This window comes from Doryrhamphus excisus, chromosome 2 (genome assembly GCF_030265055.1).
Source record: "Doryrhamphus excisus isolate RoL2022-K1 chromosome 2, RoL_Dexc_1.0, whole genome shotgun sequence".
NCBI lineage: Eukaryota > Metazoa > Chordata > Actinopteri > Syngnathiformes > Syngnathidae > Doryrhamphus > Doryrhamphus excisus.
In genome coordinates this window covers 9,225,930-9,244,849 of record NC_080467.1, presented here as the reverse complement: position 1 = coordinate 9,244,849, position 18,920 = coordinate 9,225,930, and the positions used below count along the sequence as shown (strand labels likewise).

Here is an 18,920-nt window from a genome sequence, read left to right as displayed (position 1 = left end):
AGTTTTATACTTCTGTAGTTGCCAGCAATGACGACGACTCCGCCAGCCCTCTCCATCACGTCTCCAATGGCAAATCCTCAAACACTCCACTGCTCACACTCATGCACACCTTTGCACTACTTTCATACTCTCTATAACATTTGCCATTCTTAGACTTTATTTTTTCCTGTCCATTGGACACAAATAAACTAAGGAATTAGCCAAAACAAGGTGAATGCTGCACCCTTGTGGACAATATTGCCCACTGCAGCTTTGTCATGCAAGATCTGGCGGCCCTGGATTAACTTGAGCTGTTGTTTTTTTTCCGTTAGACCTTTTAGCATTCAGGAAGCTACAGAAGACCACCATGGAACAAAATGGCTTCAGTGCAGCCACAAAAGCACACAAGACATCTGGTAAGCATTGTTGGTTAGCACGCCCTCATCTGAACCCATTTCTCTGAAATTAAAGACACTCAAAGCGAAAGGGTCGGGAAACTAAACTGTTTTATTTTGTGTACACAGTAAAAACCCATTTGACAGTAAATTGACAATTACAATAATATGAAGTTATAACAATAACGATCATTTCATCAAGTACAGTCTGCAATCAAAGCATGGCACAGTCGCCCTGCGTGTTTTTGTGCTTTTGGTTCTGAAGATGGTCAAATGTATCCTACTTTGTATTGTCTCCCTTTTGCAGAAAAATAAGGCGTGGACTGATTCAACCGCTTATTTAAGACTACAGGACGCACTCTCCATGAATCGTCACTATAATACAGCTCTCTAAAAGGTGAATATACAAAAACAAAACAACTAAAACCAAATGAATAATATAACATCAACTAATGTGATGTTGCAGTCCTTGAAATGTTACAGCTCATACTAGTCATGGGAATTTAACTAATTTCCTTGATGAAAAAATCTGAGTGTTCTAAGCTCCTGTTTCCATGCCAGTGTTAGATTCAGAACACTGGCTGAGGTTTTAATGGATGCAACTTCACAAAGCTCACGTTGGCCTTTTTAAACTCAATCACCAGAATCAACCGCACCTTTGTTGCTTGCAGCCACGTAGCGCACTCTACTTTATTACTGTAAATGTTCCAATTAAAGCCAATTTCACGCCGTCGCCGAATCGTGAGAGGTCAATTACAGCCTCTCTCTGATTATCACCTGCTTCTCATGTCTTGTTTCATGATAAACTGCCTTCATATACAATCCATTCTACACAGTTCTTAACAATGAATCAAATGGCAGGCTCACCATGGACTCCAAACAGCATAATAATAATAGCAGAAATAGGCTCAGCAGTGTTGAAATCTAATTCCAAGCAGCTATTCAACATTAAAAGCATCGGGACACAAAGACAACGGAACCGAATACAGCTGCTGGAACCCAAAACAAGCCGAAAAATATACACGTCAAACCATTTGATGATTGTGTCAGGTATTAGGAATAACATTAAAGAGTATTTACAGGTAGCAGAGTTTTACATGTGATGATGCCTTTACAGTCATGGCTCCAGTGCAGCGCACAAAAATACAATATTCTGGTCTTGATAACTAATAAAAACAAATATAAAGCACAGCCAAGATTTGTGGTTCCTTCTAATTCATTTTCTATTCTGATAGAAATGTTTGGACTCGATGATGAGGCACTTATTCAAATATAACACTGAGCGGTAACATTACAGTAACAATTAGCACGAGTCGTTACACAGTGTAAAAATGCTGACATAAGTGATACTGCATGAAACATCTCCTTGGTCTTGGTGTGGATGGGTGTTATTGGGTGTTATGGGTGAATTCACCGGCTACCAGACCCCAACGTCTGAATTCCGATATTTTCTACATCAACATTCACAAGAAAACAAATTTGAAGGACTTCTTATCTTACAAAAGATATTTCAAATGTACATTGTTTTTGCCTGAGCGCTGTAATCTTACAGATAATTCATGACTGGGTGGCTTGGGTGGGAATATCTTCAATTCATGACCAATTTGCTGGTGGTGTTTTGTACTTCTTAAAAACATGAATGATGTTACGAAGGCGTCCGTCGTGTCAGCTGCCGCATCATGCTTGCGCGTCCACTTTGGGTGTCAAACCGATGTAAGTTCCATTCTGAGGATCTTCTTTTTCCTTTTCGCACACTGGAGAGTAAGACGTGTTGTCATCAGCGCTGGCCTGAAAGATAAACGTCGTTATTTGGATCATATCTTACAAACAGCGATACAGTCGACTAACTGTGCAGTATTTTCTCACATAGGGGCTGTTTACTAAACAACAGAGAGTATCTGGCATCTTTATAATAACATGAAACAATATGAAGCACTCTTATGTCTACATTAGGTTTGTTATTTTAGCATTTTAGTCCCAATTCCTGGTTAAAGCCTTGGTTACAACCAGACTCATGATTTTGTTCCAATCACTAATTATTTTAGGAATTGCAATAATTAGTAATATGTAATAATTAGTAACAATGGGTACTGTGCTACAGGTGTCTTCTTTTTAAACTCATACCCGCAATTCAGCTTTACTGATGCCACGTCTCCCTAAGTACAGGCACTGCTTTATTCAAGTGGACTATGAATTGGGTCACGGCATCTATTAGAACGGAGGCCATTACAGCGATTCCTCGTTTATCACGCTTAATTGCTTCCAGATTGGGTATAAATGGAATATTTTTGTAGTTTGAGCATAGAAAACCTGTTTAAGACCTTTTTAGATGTGATTTGTAACATCATTAGAGCCCTCTTCATATAAAATAACATCCCTATAGTCACATTTAAGGTAATTTAATGTAGGGTATGACTAATTATGACTAATAATAGACCATATTCAGGCACAAAACTGCATGATTTATTAATTAACGGTATTATATTTTGGAGAAACCATCATAAGAGTGAAGCCATGAAAGTGGAAGTGTAGAAGGACTTCTGTATTTGAGGAAACTATTATAATTTGGGGGTTAAATGCTTCAGGGAATGGTTAGTCGGAGGTTTTGTTTTTTTTTTGTTTATTTTTTTTTTTTTAGAATTGCATGGTGGCTGGATCAGATGTCCTGGGACTGTGGGTGAATGGTACTCAACAGCATATTAAAAACGGAAATAGAAGGTAAGCGCAATTAATAGCTGCACAGTTAATATAAATGAGGAGGAAAAAAGACTTACAGCATAGATAGGCTTGGAAAACGCAATGCGTTTAGCTTGGCTCTGCATAGAAGAGACACACACACGTGCACGGTGCCATTAGTGCGACATGGAGCAAACCAGTTAGTTGTTAGAATGAAAAGCCGGCGACATAATAATAATAATAATAACGCATGTGCACCTTCTGCTTGCGGGCTCGCACCAGTAGGACGATCAAGATGAGCAGCATGATGCCCCCCAGCGCTACAAAAATAAGAGGGAAGTTGGACACAAGCGTGACGATCGTCAACAGCTTGTGGACCCTCGCTGCAGACGCGTCATCCATGACCACACTCTGTATATAACAGATGACAATACGTGTGAATCAGTCAAAAAAGAATCAGGTTTTCATTGATGACTCGCGTCTCACCTCATTCAGGAACATGACGGGGAAGATTGTTTCATTCAGACCTCTGGTTTTGCTGTTGTGAATAAAAAGAGACAATGATGTAAGCTGCGAAGCTTATTATTATTACGATGCGTAATAAGATGGATCCAGACACGTACGGAAAGCCAGGGACTCGATTCATCAAGATGTTTATCTGCGCTCTCTTGTTGGCGCGTACGATGATGCCAGTGGTCTGTGGGTGAAAAGAAGAAGAAATGTCAGCTAGGCTCCCGTCCCTTTTATCATCCATACATTCAAACAACAGCAAAGGTCAACAAACAGCACATCATTGGCGCATCATTAAACCTGTACTTCCACCTGTACGCCACTAGATGGGCTAGCAGTGCATCGAAATGTGGGATGCATGTAAATAAACTAATATTGTGAGGAAATATAATTTTTAGTAGCATTGTGTTTCAATATTAAAGAAAAATATAAAATTTTATTTTTAAAAAGTCAAAAAAATGAATATTTTGGAAAATATTATGAAAATAAAATAATGCTAAAAATGATGTACCGGGTTAAGGTCGAGGTACGTTTGGTGGTGAGTTCTATCAGGGGACATTCCTTCAATGGCTGCCACATATTTGGAGTCTGCCAGATAGAAATGAGGAAAGGAAGCCACCACCGGGGCACCTAGGGGAGGAAACAAGAGGAGAATCGACTTTTGAAAATACCTTGGTTAACATCCGCTCCGGTTAGTGCATTTTTTGGTTAACATCCTAAATTTTAGTAAAAAATGTGCCTTGCCTCGGTTTGTTTTGTGCATTTTAGCAGCATTTTAGAGCAACAGCGTTTTGTTTTTCGGTGTTGTGGTGCAAGAGAGAGAGATACACGATGTAACAAACACATGGACCACACAGAGAAAGAAAAAGGTGATGGAATCAGACCAAGACAGGGGTGCAAGACCCCCAATTTTACGGCTTAAAGAGAAAACGGTCATGTGACGAGAATGGCTTCGTCATTGGCTGCGGGTACTGCTGTCGTGTGCAAGTGAAGAACTCCCTGTGAAAATCAAAATGTTCACCTGTGTTGCAAACATACACATAAATCTAATATGCAAAATTAATATCGTTCTTCCAAAAGGGCCTGTCTGCTCTCTCTGACACAGTTAAGCGTTTTCATCACAACAAAGCAGAACAGTTGGCCAGATGAGGTGACATGATTGGATCTGACCTCCATCCTGGGACACGCAACAAGCTACTTAGGGTCATTCTTGGCAAGAAAAGAAACAATAGGTTGATAAACGGACTCTAATGCTGATTAGGGCCCCTACGTGACATCTACACATATAATCTCGCTACTCCTGCTCGGTTCCTTCCACTTATTGTCCACGGGAGACACGGCATCCGTACAATACAGCCCATAAGACCTGTGTCAAGCTGAGACACAGCACAGCGTTCCACCGGTAAATTGCTCTGCACTACTTTCAAACGTGCACGGTGCACGACAACAACAAGCACATGTGTCGGCCGGCGGTAGAGCCAAGTGTTCATGAAGTGGGGCAGGGGTGACCGTTTTCCTGCTCCTGTGATCGGCAACAGCCGTCAGACAAAAACAACCCCTGCAGTCTCTGGGGCAACAACCAACAAGGTCACTTTAGCGCACACAGTGTGCTGGTAGACTTTAATGACTGTTTCCTAACACCTGACCCAAATCATTACCCTTTGAAAATATTTATATGTACGCAAAGACACCTGCACAAGCTGATAAGAAGTGACCAATGATAGTGGGCCAAAAAAAATGTATCAATAACTATGTATACATGGACCCAAATATTCCAATTCCATTCGGGTTATTTGCTCAAACGGAAAGAATGTAACCTTTGTATACACCTCATTCCGAAAGAAAAGTGCCAATCCGAATGAATATGTAATCGGATTCACGGGGGTGGAATATTCCTTTCCCCAATCCGATTGAGGTATCTTGTACCCGCTCAATCGGAAAGTTGTCAGGGTGTGTTCTTCGTGGTGTTTTTCTTCTTCTGTTGTTTATTGACGGTTGGCAAGCAGCTTTCGTGTGCATTACCGCCATCTGTGGAACAGAATCTAAACCCTTCTATACGCCATTCACAAGTCCAGTTTTATTAAAAAAGAAAATACATATCTATATAAAACATGTGCCGAGCTTAATTATAAAATATTAGCAAGATTGAACTTTATCTTTTCCTGTTCCCGGGTGCGTTCTTTCAGCGAATGCTGATATATGACGTAACATGCAGCTCGAGACGTTCTTCTATTTAAAAAAAAAAATGGAGGTGAGCAATCGGCACTGGACTGCTGCGGAACGTTTGTTTTTGATCCAAACTAAATTTCAAGACTAGACGAAATAAAAACTAGCAATACGGAGTTATTCCAACAAGTGAAAGAAAAACTCGAAGAAGTCGGTATCACGTGATGTGTTTAGGCTTTACTGCACATGCCCCATTGACTATTCTGGTTGATTATAGCGGCGCATGTGGACATGCGATTGGAATATTCCTTTCCATGCATACCATTGCTTTCGGAAAGATTCCATTCGGAAAGAGAAAAACTCCTCATGTAAACGTGGCTTTGGACACAACTTAATATGCTAATATTTATAATGTTTCCTAAATAGTCTCATAAGCTCATGAGCTCACAGCTCATAACATTATCTGTGTTTTGGCATTCAGGAAATATGTATGAGCAATCCTGATTACGCAACTACACTGACCTTTCCCAATCTTGCAGCATTTGTGGTGAATGTGTTTTATGTCAACCGCTTAAGAAGAGAGTTGGGCAACAGAAGCAGTCATCCTGCAGCTACTAACAGGACTAAAAGAATTGTTTGTCGGTGATGTAGGGTTGATATCCAGGAGCCAGTCCGTGTATTAGCAGTCTTCTTGCCGGTATCAGAGGAAAACCTTTATAGGTTATCAGTTATCGTGCTGGCGGGGGAAGTCGGGTGGACGGCATGACACTCGGCAGAGCGCTTTCCTTTGTCGAGGCTAAACAATCCTAACTTAGATAAGCCCCTGCATAGATACCCGCCCGAATTTCACCATTACAGCGGCGCATATGTTCCAACACCAAGCAAATTTGAATGTCAGCCCTTTGAAACATTTCAGAAAAATGCAGAAAAGAATGCAAAGTAATACATTTAAAAATCACTTTACTTTATATTGAAGACTTGCTGTGTTTGGGAACTCCATTCCACGAAATGATACAGTACTTTTATGCAAAATTGTTAAAAATTGTTGTTGGCGAAAATTCTCCTCTACAACCAAATCATATGAAAACTGGGGCATTCATTCTGTAGAACGACGCATTGTTTGGAAACGTAAGACTACAATAACAGCATTTGAGGCTCCTTGAGAAGTTCACAGTGAGAAACTGTTGTTTACCTTTCCGACATGGACTGACTTTCAGGAGGCCCGTTCCCAGGCACTCCTGTGGGCTCACACAGAAACCCTCATTGGCTGGGTTCTCCTCTTTGCTAGCCAGGACGGAGCGAGGTGGCGTGAAGCGGTATGCCGGGATTCCTTTCACCTCCACGTCTTTCTCAAAGTCCATGTAGATAGACCTGCACAAGAGTAGAAGCACCTTTCTGAACAAATGATAGGCTTGATAAATTCACGTCTCCATTTATGGTGGAAAGTTAATGTGTGGGATTCTACAGGCTAACAAATACAGTGGAACCTCAGTTAGCGTTCACCCCCGTGTTTTTCGGTTAACGTCCAAATTTTGCCTCATTTTGCGTACATTTACCAGTTTGAGTACATACGGCGTGGATCTTAAATGCATTTTTCTCACAAATCATCCCTATTAGCATCCCCCCCTTGCGGACAAAATGGCAACCAGAACTGGAAGTCATGATGTCATCAGCGGCAGACTCTCAAAAATTCAACAAATAACAAGTTTTTATAGCTTAAAGTGCATAAACAATTCTAAATGTATATGAATGACAAATGAAGGAGATAAATGAACATTTAAGGTTACTTTTACCTTCACTGAACATGTGACTGTACCCAAAGACACGGACACCACCTTCCTGTTTTGCCATGAGTTATTTCTTGAATAGTGTTTTTTTACTTTTTTATCAAATGCTGCCACTTGAAACCTTTTTTGGGCTCCACAGTGGGTTAGTGAAGTGAAGGAAGGTGGTATTGAAGAGGTAGAAGTGTTTTATATTCAACTATATGCTACTAAAATTATATTATTTTTCTCATAATATTTTTTTGTCTTTCTTCTTGTTCTTCTTGTAATTATGACATTACCCCCATAATATTTTTACTTTATTCTTGTCACAGTACAACTTTTTCCACAACCTACATTTCCAAAAATTGTATCTTTATTTGTTGTTTTGTTTCTCATAGTAATCCGACTAAATATTAAAATTTCATGCTACTAAAATAATGTAATGTTTCCTCATATTTTTTTTCATTTAGATTTGCTGATTTTTAATAGTTTAATTTGGTTTTTAAATTATATTTTTATAATTTGCTGCGGGCCATGAAAATAACAGCAAATGGCCCCGGGCCGTACTTTGGACACCCCTACCTATGAAGCAGCTTTGCATGTATACTTTATTATCTGAGACATGAAGGATCCCATGCAAGTTATTATGACTCCTGAGAGAGTTACTGTACAGTGAACAGTCCATTCTTCTATCCAAGTCCTGTCCCTCCCAGGGAATCCTAATGGTTTCTCAGTTTGAACAAAAGAGTCCATACAGTGTTTGCCAACTGGCCACCAATCGTGCAACAATACTGTATCGACCTTTCCCTTGACCTTTTGAGAGTAAAAAAGCCTGAAGGCGTGTACGCTGGAAGAGCATTTGGATTCAGATTTGACTTTGTAGAAACTTTAACGAACAAAGGCAAAGCACATCAGGTCATTTACATGAGTAACAACATTCATGAACTCGGCAAGTCGGTGGCACCTGTGTGCAATTCGTCAACATCTTGATGGTTTTGTGGCTCAGCTGTCGATAAGAGGGTCAAAGGGTCACGGAAGGGACCCGTCGTTCCTTTTTTTTTATTTATATACTGTATTTTTTCACCCTTGTAAATCACTTCCAGATGACATTCTGCTAAATGTTTTTAGACATAATCAACAGCCCAAAGCCACAGATGCGCTTGTGCAAAACTGCTTTAATCATTTCCTCTTCACATGAAGTTAAAAAAGACAGGAAACAAGGGAGGCAGACTTCCCCTTTAGTCCAAATAACACGTCCCTCCTGCATGAAGCCACAATGCATTTAGTAAGTGGGTGAAAGTGTTTTGTAAACATGTGGGACGAGGGCTTTACGACACGCGCCCAGACTGGGTCAAAGGCAGAACGGGGCTACGCCAACAGATTCTTTCCACACACAACGAAAATCCTTTTTAGGTCAAGGTTATAGCCTAAATTAGAGGTGCGTATTATCATAAGAACACTTCAGGGCACTCGAGGGCACAATTACCGTTTTTTCCGGACTATAAGTCGCACTTTTTTTCATAGGTTGGCTGTTCCTGCGACTTATACTCCAGAGCGACTTATAAATGAAAAAACTGTTTGTTACATAAATACTGGACACCTTTTCTGTTCATGTTTATTTTTTGTGTAGCTGAATAAGCATTGTGTTAGCATATCTTACACCTATTCAGCCTGTTCTCAATTCTTTTATTAATGTTAGAACTTGCCTTCCAAGAGGACCTAATGTCTGTTTTGGTCAAGTAGTTTGTAAAATAAATTACCCGCAAAAAATGCGACTTATACTCCTGTGCGACTTATGTATGTTTTTTTCTACCTAATTATGCATTTTTGGCCTTGTGCGACTCCGGAGCGACTTATAGTCAGGAAAATACGGTACTCCACAATCTCGTCACAACAAGCAAGCTGTAATGTGCATGCCAGGCCAGTAGCTAGCGATGTGTGTGTTATGGTGCCCCCTCATTCGTAATACAAGCAACCAAAATGCAACCCTGCCAACATGAACATATTTTCTGTACTCATTATGACCCTTGTTGCATTTCACCAGAATCAGTTCCTAAAAGGATCTTGCCAAGATTTTTGGAGAAAAATGTTTAGATATTACTTCAAACAGGCATAATGGTTTTCTTTCATCCCATGCGCATCTCAAACCTCCACCCAAGCCCAAGACACTTTCCTGATTTTTTTTGTGGGGCTTTAATCATGACGAGTCTTTTGGTAACACAAATCGAAAGTCTTCTACATTTATACTCAGCAAGAGCGTTGAATACCTGCAAAGGTCTGGGGTGAAGATGTGAATGCGTTCATCTTTTTCCAGCAGGGGATGGAAAGCACTTCCATCCGATCCGTTGATACTGTTGCTTTGGTTGGAGTTCCAGAAGTTGACTTGCCTGCAAAAACATTTCAGTGATTAAACACGACGCCGCCGACTCTACTTATTATCCTTTCCATCTCAATGACACAAAATTACAGCCAAATGTTTGATGATAAATATCTGAGAGGGCACTTGTGAGAGGATGCGATAAAGCACATCCGAACAGTACTCTGACGTTTCAGCACCCTCCGTGACAAAAGGAAGGGAGCTTGTGCTACCTTTGACCTTTCCATGTTTCCACTCGGCCGTAATCCAAGTAGTTCTGCACCCCGGTGTGGAAGACAAATTCCCCGTCATTGCTTCCATTTTTCTAAAATAAAACAAAAAAAAAACATTCAATTTGTAACTTTGTGTTCCTTTTTGGGACCAAAATCATTTTGGGTGTTAAAGCTGCCCATGCCTTGTACATCAGGCCGAAGGTGGTCTCAACTTCAGGGTTGCTCGGAGCAATGCGGGTCAGCAGGGGGTCCTCGTAGCCCCACAACAGTTCATCCACAGTGCGAGTGGTGAAAAGGCCGCTCCCGATGGAGTTCATCCAGATGGACACCATGGAGGCCTTAAAGAAGCTCCCTTTCACCTTGTTCATCACCGCCTAACGCAGGACAAGGTAGCGTTGGAAAAAGGACGCTTCAGACAGAAGTCATGCTAGCACGTTTTTTCCACTCACCCAAGCGGGTATGTTGACGGTGGTGATGTTATCAAACAATGGGTCCCCCACAGATTTGTCTCTTAGGAAAACAAAGCTTTTTGTGTTGTACGCAGACACCATTTTGCCATCGTCCACCATGGTCACGTTGTCCTTGTACCTGTACTCCCTTCGTAGACACACAAAGACATTATCGTTTCATGACGCGGAAAAAACAGCATGTACGGTAGTCTTTGAAGTGCTAACACTGAACTGACATTAAAAGGTAACAGTTTGAAAAACTGCAGTTCTGTGCTGCTGTGACTGATACCATTTTATAAGCTACACTCGGCCAACATGAGGGTTGAGGGGGTGCTGGAACCTATCCCAGCTGTTTTCGGGCGAGAGGCAGGGTACACCCTGGACTGGTTGCCAGCCAATCACAGGGCACATATAGACAAACAACCATTCACACTCACATTCATACCTATGGACAATTTGGAGTCGCCAATTAACCTAGCATGTTTTTGGAATGGGGGAGAAAACCCACGCATGCACGGGGAGAACATACAAACTCCACACAGAGATGGCCGAGGGTGGAATTGAACTCGGGTCTCCTAGCTGTGAGGTTTGTGAGCTAACCACTCGACCGCCGTGCAGCCTGCATGAACATGACATTAATTCTTCATTAATCCAGAAGATTAGATTCGAAATCTCGAACCTTGAGCAGAACAGTGTAATATGTGGTTAGTAGTAGTTAGCTGGGGTAGGCTCCAGCTCACCGACTGACTCTTAACAGAATGAGCATAATGAAACAACAAATAAATGAACGATTCTTGGCCCCCACCTGTAAGTGTAAGGCCCAACCTGTTTGACCACTGGCTTGGCCCCGGTAAGGAATTCATCCACATTGGTCACATTGAAGAAGAAGAACTCCATGTAGACAGGAGGAGGTGGCCTCTTCCATGCCTCAAACACGCGGCTGCCCTCCACCAGAACAATCTCCTGTTGAGACACCATGAGACAAGTTGAATGTAGATCATACAAACGTTCTAATTCAAGAAATATGTGAACGCTAAGTAGACAAGTGCTTGAAATTACGGTATATAACTGATTGAGCCATTTCTAGTAAAGAAGTGTCCACATGGCGGAGTCTCACCAGTCTGTCCCTAACAAAAACAGCCCAGAGAACAAAAACATCTTAGGGGGGCTGCGGAGGGGTGCCGCTGTCCGACAAGAGCATTGACCGTGCACATGAATGGTATTAGGGGAGACCCTTCCATAGTTCCATTGTCAACGGTTGCCACGGACAACGGGTACTCGGGGAGAGTAACTGACAGATCATGTGAGCCATAAGGCCGGACGCCCAATGGTTGCGCAGGACGGCAACCTTAATGATCTGGGCCACATTCCACAGGACTGAGCTACATGAGGCCCTGGCACCACAAAGCAGCCCCGGAGCTGAGCTCTCTCGCTCAGTTTTTCACGGCGTTCCCGCCACAGAATGCGTCCTGCTTGTGGATGCCTCGATTCACTGCGGGGATCTTTTGAGGAATTGGAAAACATGGGGACCGAGGGAAGATCAGAGGGGGTGAGGGGATTAGTTCGTCCTCTAATAACACATGAGAAGGAAATCTCAGGTTGGCCTAATTGTGTCAGTTTTGTTCAAAGTATCACCTCGACATAAATTAACCCCCAAAAAGCAGAACGCACCAACCAAAGCGTCCCAGCGTTCCCGAGCACCCGCCTCCTCTAGCTTCTGTTCTACTTGTCCACAGACAAGACGTTTGCAAAGTGGACAAGGACAATAAAGCTGTCACCTTGGATTGAGTAGGGGAGAGACTGTGCTCTTTTCTTCTGTTGTTCTTTGGTGCTTGGTGCACAATTCAATATGGCCGCCCTCCCAGCATGCCACATGAAATACTGCATGGAAAACAGGAACAGAGCAAGCCTCTCATCTCCGCCACTCCCCAATTGAAAACACATGTAGCAGGTGAATACACAAATAGGCGCGCTGCTGCCACTACTACTACTTTGATGTAGAGACGGACAAAAACACGGGCTTGAATAACGCACACCCAGAGGATATTCTTTAAATCCGCTGAAAAACAATAGAACATAATGTATGTTTGTTTAATGTTTAGTGAATTGTTATTTTTAGATGTTTCCAAGCCTCAAACAAATGATTCCATAGTATGAGGGTCACAGGGGGTAAACCCTTTGGAGTGTTAAGACCTTGAATGGCCTTTTGTCTCATGGCGAATACATTCCAAAGCACTAAGTTTGTGTTTGGTTTCTATTGATTTGTTCCATCTAGGGCACGTGTGTCAATGGAGGGCCGAGACACTGCAGGTTTTCTCTCTCAACCAGTTTCTCCAGCAGGTGATTTCACTGATGACCTCCTTCCCTGAAATTGAAGGAGGTGTTTATCATTCAAATCGACCGGCTGGAAGGAAAACCTGCAGTGTCTCGGCCCTGCATGGCCCGAGTTTGACACCCAAGGTCTAGGGCAGGGGTGGGCAAACTACATGCGGCCCGCCAGTTGCTTCCAAAGTATTTAAACCTTTAATGAAACCTTTAATAAAACCTGACAACATGACTTTCAGGGATGTTCACATACTCTTTAGTATGAAAAAACAAAAAAAAAATTACAATTTTTTTTTTTTTATTATATTTCGTTATTTGATGGGGTCTGATGTTTTAAGTGCTCCTGGAAAAAAAGGAACAGAATGTATGACACTTATGGATAAATAATTCCAGGTGGACCGTAAACATAAAACAGTTGGCATGTATCAAATATATAGTCTGGCCCCCGGACAATTTTGATAACTGACTGCAGCCCGTGAGTCAAAAAGTTTGCCCAACCCTGGTCTAGGGCCTAACCATTTACCCGATTAATCGAAACGACAGGCTAAGAAAATAATCATTAGTTGCAGCCCAACTTCATTTTGATCACACTCAATTCATCCAAAAAAATCTTCATTGCCATCAACATAACTATCGAAGGTTGTCAGTACTTGGTTTCATAAAATAGATTGATGGCTTTTACAAACATACAAACAAGCCCAGATTCCATCATAACTTTGAAGTATGTTCCTCCAGTTATTACATTTTTCAAAGCATTATTATGGTACAGTATTGCAAGTCTCTCTTATGTGAAACTTCTAATATCCTATCAAGGATCAAGTGGCTAGCCAATAACACTAGCGAAGTGCAAGAGGCTTAGCGCTCAAGAAGGTTGCTGTTGGAATGAGAGCCTTCACACTACGAGTGGGGTAAGGCGCCAGAAATAAATCATACAACCAGGATTGCTGCCACGCCAAATACCCAAACAGACAATATGCATCATCGCTAGTCGATGAAATGGAAACTGATTTTTTCAACACTGCATGCGTATGTGCTCAAGATTCATTGACAAAGCAGTGTGTCACCGAAGCATCCTGGGCGGTGTCCTATTTCACTGTCTTAGCATGCATGAAATTTATAAGAATCGGAAGGCGCAAGGCCAAAACTCCACAACCATGAAGTCAGAACCTTCCTAGTATTTCAATTGGGATCTTAGTAGCAGCAGAAATATTAAAAGGAGTGTACGCATTCTTGACAAGTTTTGACAATCATACCCACAGCCTATTTCGGTAAACCGAGTGGCTCACCTAAAACACAACACATATGCATTTCTGAGTGCCAGCCCACTGGCCTTTTCCACCCTTATGACCCTTTGAAGCTCCAGGGCGAAACGTGCCGGAGCTGTAGAGATCAGAATCAGTACTTGTTCTAATGTTTGGTTTAATATGCCATTCTAAAGGAAATCTGTCTGGGCTATACAACAAACCCTGATAATGGAACATGAAAAAGTTTCCCATAGACCAGTCTACATCATCCTACGTCTTTCTACTGAAAGGAAAAGTGTAAAGGGCAGAGGCGTGGGAGAGTGTTTTGCAAGTCTGAAGTATTTAATCTCATGTCTCAAGTAAAGATGTGCAAGTCCATGTCTAGTCTCAAGTCAAGACAGGTCGAGTCAAATCTGAAGTCACAGGCTTTGAGTCCTTACAAGTCATCAGCACTGTTTAATGTTTACCAAATAAAATATGATTTTAATAATGTAACATTCTATTAAATGTGACAAATACAATCAATTGTTTCATTTTTAAAATAAGACCCACACCTTTGTTATTTCTTCGTAACCCGATTCGATGTTAATATATGCATTCAATCCAAGTCCAAGTCAAGTCCCAAGTCATTGATGTCAAAGTCCAAGTCGCTTTGCAAGTTTTTGATGGTATTGTCAAGTTCAGTCCAAAGTTATTAAAATTGTAACTCAAATCTTTGATGATATTGTCAAGTTCAGTCCAAAGTCATTAAAATTGTAACTCAAATCTTTGATGATATTGTCAAGTTCAGTCCAAAGTCATTAAAATTGTAACTCAAATCTTTGATGATATCGTCACGTCCAAAGTCATTAAAATTATGACTCAGGTCTTTGATGATATTGTCAAGTTCAGTCCAAAGTCATTAAAATTGTAACTCAAATCTCTGATTATATTGTCAAGTTCAGGCCAAGGTCATTAAAATTGTAACTCAAATCTTTGATGATATTGTCAAGTTCAGTCCAAAGTCATTAAAATTGTAACTCAAATCTCTGATTATATTGTCAAGTTCAGGCCAAAGTCATTAAAATTGTAACTCAAATCTTTGATGATATTGTCAAGTTCAGTCCAAAGTCATCAAAATTGTAACTCAAATCTTTGATGATATTGTCAAGTTCAGTCCAAAGTCATTAAAATTGTAACTCAAATCTTTGATGATATCGTCACGTCCAGTCCATAGTCATCAAAATTGTGACTTGGGTCTTTGATGATATTGTCACATCCAGTCCAAAGTCATCAAAATCGTGACTTGGGTCTTTGATGATTTTGTCAAGTCCATTCCAAAGTCATCAAAATTGTCTTTGATGATAATGTCAAAATTGTGACTGTGAAGTCTGATCAGAGCCCAAGTCACATGACTCCAGTCCACACCTTTGGTAAAGGAACCAACAGTTTACTTAGTCAACTTCTGTAACAGTTTTGCTCCAACCTAACAGAAACACACTAATAATAAAGCGTAACAAACAACGGAAGTCCAATGAAACCTCCGTTTCTGAACCCCCGTTTTCATATGTTAAAATTAATCTTGCCTTATTACGACTTTTGACACATTATGACTTTATTACGACTATACTTGTTACACTACGAATGTGTTCTGGCCACGTTACGACTTTGTTCTCACCATATCATGACTTTTGTCTCGTCACATTACAACCTAACGATTTTTTTTTCTTATATTACAAATATATTGTCATTCTTGTCATATATAATAGGGTTTTCATGGGACCACGACGATGTTGTAGTTACAAATATAAATGAATTAAAAAGTGATGTTGTACACTTTGCTGCCAGCATACGAGGAAATAACTAAATAGTTTCAACATTTTAAAGTGGATTTTTAAAGATTCACATCCGTACATCTGTTTTTGAGTGTCTCTCAACAAAACGTAACGTAAGACTACGAGTAGTTTGCAAGGTGCCGATACGACGAGTGCTAACTGTGTGTTTTGTTTTTATGTGACGTGTTAAAAATACCAACCAATACCACAAACGAGCAGTGGTGGCCCGGCTCCCCCTCACTTATTCCTGGACATGGAATGGCTTTGAACCACCTCAAGGGCATAATGATAAGGCAGTAGGAATAATCAGCTGCATCTGGATCTTTTTTTTTAGTCAAGATACAGAACTCCTCCATTGTTTACTAAAATAAAATATTCTGAGAGGAAAGGAAAGTGCTGATGCTTGTTCATCAGGGCTGTGGGGAACTCCAAAATTTGCTATCAAAATATGTTAGCTGAAAAACAACTTTGATGAGTCAATTCCATTTATTTTTTTCTTAATTTTTGTTCATATTCCAGTCAATTCATATGATTTCCCTGTGAATAATGATAATGCATGCATTTTAGCAGGAAGTGTATGATACACATTGAAGTTTGCAGGCAGTTACAAGAGATTTGTAGCTCATTGACTCCAGTATTCCGTGTTTCTGCTTATTATTCTTCAAGTGTTTCACACACAATACCACCATTGTCAGCGACCGCTGTCATCCACTTTGCACAAAGCTTCGTATTCACAGCGGAAGTGGCGCAAAGACGAGGCAGTGCAATGCAATTCATGCGAAGTGTCATCCCCACCCCCGCCCATTTTACCTTTTTGAGACGGTTGTGCATCAGAGTGCGGAAAGCCTGGGACACAATCAGACCGATGCCCACGATGAGCAGGGTGGCGCAGATGACCCCCACTGTGTAAATAGCACACGACCTCCGCGTCATGCTAGCAGGTGCTGGCGGAACAAGCGAGAAACCGCCACCGGCTTGAAGGCGTCAGAAGTTTGTCAAAGTGTTCCTCTTGAGTTGTTCTTCTCCTCCTCCCCCGTCACCACGTTTTTTTTAAGTAGTTGAAAAAGTTTGCACAGCAACTCCCAAAAGAAAGTAACTAACGAGCTACTGTTTACTCGTAGTTAATAAATCACCACGCAGGGGACATCAAGCTTTGACTAAACGTCCTAAAGCGGGACCTTAAAAGCGGGTACAATAAAAGTCAGCGGACGGGTATTTATGGCGGTTCGAAGCTAGCGTGCGCGCCTGAGGCGAGCTCTCATTGGCCGAGTTAAGAGGCGGGATCGCGCACGGCTTGTGGGCGCGCCGCGGCTTCACACAGCGTTGATTCCAAGGAACCCCCTCCATTCCTTTCCCAGCACAACTCCCCAACCCAAATAGGAGTAAGAGAGGCTTGTGTTGACCAATACTACAACAGGAAGACACTTTAAGTTCACTTTGAAAAGTCCAGCAGTGTCCTCCTATGCTTGTTTCAGTACAACATTGCACAATTAAGGTATAAAAAGAACATTTGCAAAATAAAAAAAATAGGATTAGGGCCTCATTGACAACAACAAAAAGTTTCATTTTCTACCGCTTTTTCCTCACGAGGGTCACGGGGGTGCTGGAGCCTATCCCAGTTGTCTTCGGCGAGAGGCGGGGTACACCCTGGACCGGTCGCCAGCCAATCACAGGGCACATATAGACAAACAACCATTCACACTCACATTCATACCTATGGACAATTTGGAGTGGCCAATTAACCTAGCACGTTTTTGGAATGTGGGAGGAAACCGGAGTACATGCAAACGCCACACACAGATGCCCGAGGGTGGAATTGAACCCTGGTCTCCTCACTGTGAAGTCTGCACGCTAACCACTAGCGCGCCGTGTCGGGTTTGTTTCAGTACAACATTGCACAATTTAGGTATAAAAAGAACATTTGCGAAATAAAAAAGTAGGATTAGGGCCTCATTGACAACAACAAAAATGATAATACTAGGAAAATAAAGTCATATTGTTAGGACTAGGACTAGGCCTGATATTAATAGTTAATATCGGTTGATATTGGTATCAGATTTTTTCCCAATCATAAAAACCGATATTTTTAAAAATGCTGTATACAACAAGCGTGTACTTTTTAAGACTTTATTCTTATCATACCGTATTACAAATTAATTGTCTGCACATTACGACTTTATTCTTGTCACATTACGACTTCATTATTGTGATTTCCCCACCTTATTCTTGTTACATTACGACTTTTTCTCGTCATTGTACGACTTAATTACCATCTTAGTACGACGGTGCTGTTGGTTTTAACAATGCAAATAACGCTGCTAATGACTGAGCCCAAATGCAAACAGCCCCACTGTGCTTTTTCTTCTGATGTCCTCATTTTTTAAAAATAGTCTAGAGGAAATCTATCCATTGTTTTACTTTGTCCCCCCCTAGCTCCCTGTTGTTTGCATTGTATCGGCGGCGATAGTCCACGAAAGAGCGAACTGGAGACTACAAGCGGGTGATATACATAAACAGAATGTATGTGAGCCGGCCTGTTAACCTCATTATTGACTTCCGAGAACCACATTCTTAACTTACGAGAATAAGTTCGGAACATTACAAGGATCTAATAACATGACAAAAATATAAAGCAGTTTAAACAGGAAGCCATTACTCAATATAACAGTCTGGCAAGAACAAATGTAGAAGTACTAATACGAGTTAAGGGCTGCACGGCGGTCGAGTGGTTAGCACGCAGGCCTCACAGCTAGGAGACCGGAGTTCAATCCCACCCTGGGCCACCTCTGTGTGGACTTTGCATTTTCTCTCCGTGCGTGGGTTTTCTCCGGTTTTCTCCCACATTCCAAAAACATGCTAGGTTAATTGGCGACTCCAAATTGTCCATAGGTATGAATGTGAGTGTGAATGGTTGTTTGTCTATATGCGCCCTGTGATTGGCCCTGTACCCTGCCTCTCGCCCGAAGACAGCTGGGATAGGCTCCAGTACCCCCACGACCCTCCTGAG

General features: G+C 41.4%; 2 protein-coding genes across 3 annotated transcripts in view; one reads left to right on the top strand and one right to left on the bottom strand.

Annotated features, from left to right (window-relative positions):
* Positions 1-468: 468 nt before the first annotated feature.
* LOC131120018 (lysosome membrane protein 2-like) lies at positions 469-17,141 on the bottom strand. 2 transcript variants are annotated; one of them, XM_058064987.1, is made up of 13 exons: positions 16,724-17,140; positions 11,336-11,493; positions 10,531-10,678; positions 10,264-10,455; positions 10,082-10,173; positions 9,760-9,879; positions 6,919-7,097; positions 4,072-4,190; positions 3,674-3,747; positions 3,537-3,588; positions 3,309-3,461; positions 3,149-3,190; positions 469-2,162 (listed from the first exon to the last, which is right to left on the bottom strand). In XM_058064987.1, exons 1-13 carry the CDS (start codon positions 16,844-16,846, stop codon positions 2,052-2,054), a joined length of 1,563 nt encoding a protein of 520 aa, XP_057920970.1. In that variant the 5' UTR covers positions 16,847-17,140; the 3' UTR covers positions 469-2,051. The 2 variants fall into 2 exon arrangements, with proteins under 2 accessions (XP_057920970.1, XP_057920971.1); XM_058064988.1 differs by lacking the exon at positions 3,149-3,190 and having other exon boundaries at positions 16,724-17,141.
* amacr (alpha-methylacyl-CoA racemase) overlaps positions 13,744-18,920 on the top strand; it is an 18,383-nt gene continuing 13,206 nt past the window's right edge. Inside the window, exon 1 of the mRNA XM_058064989.1 lies at positions 13,744-13,763. The gene's annotated coding sequence lies outside the window, so the exon portion shown is untranslated. The remainder of the gene's footprint in view (positions 13,764-18,920) is intronic.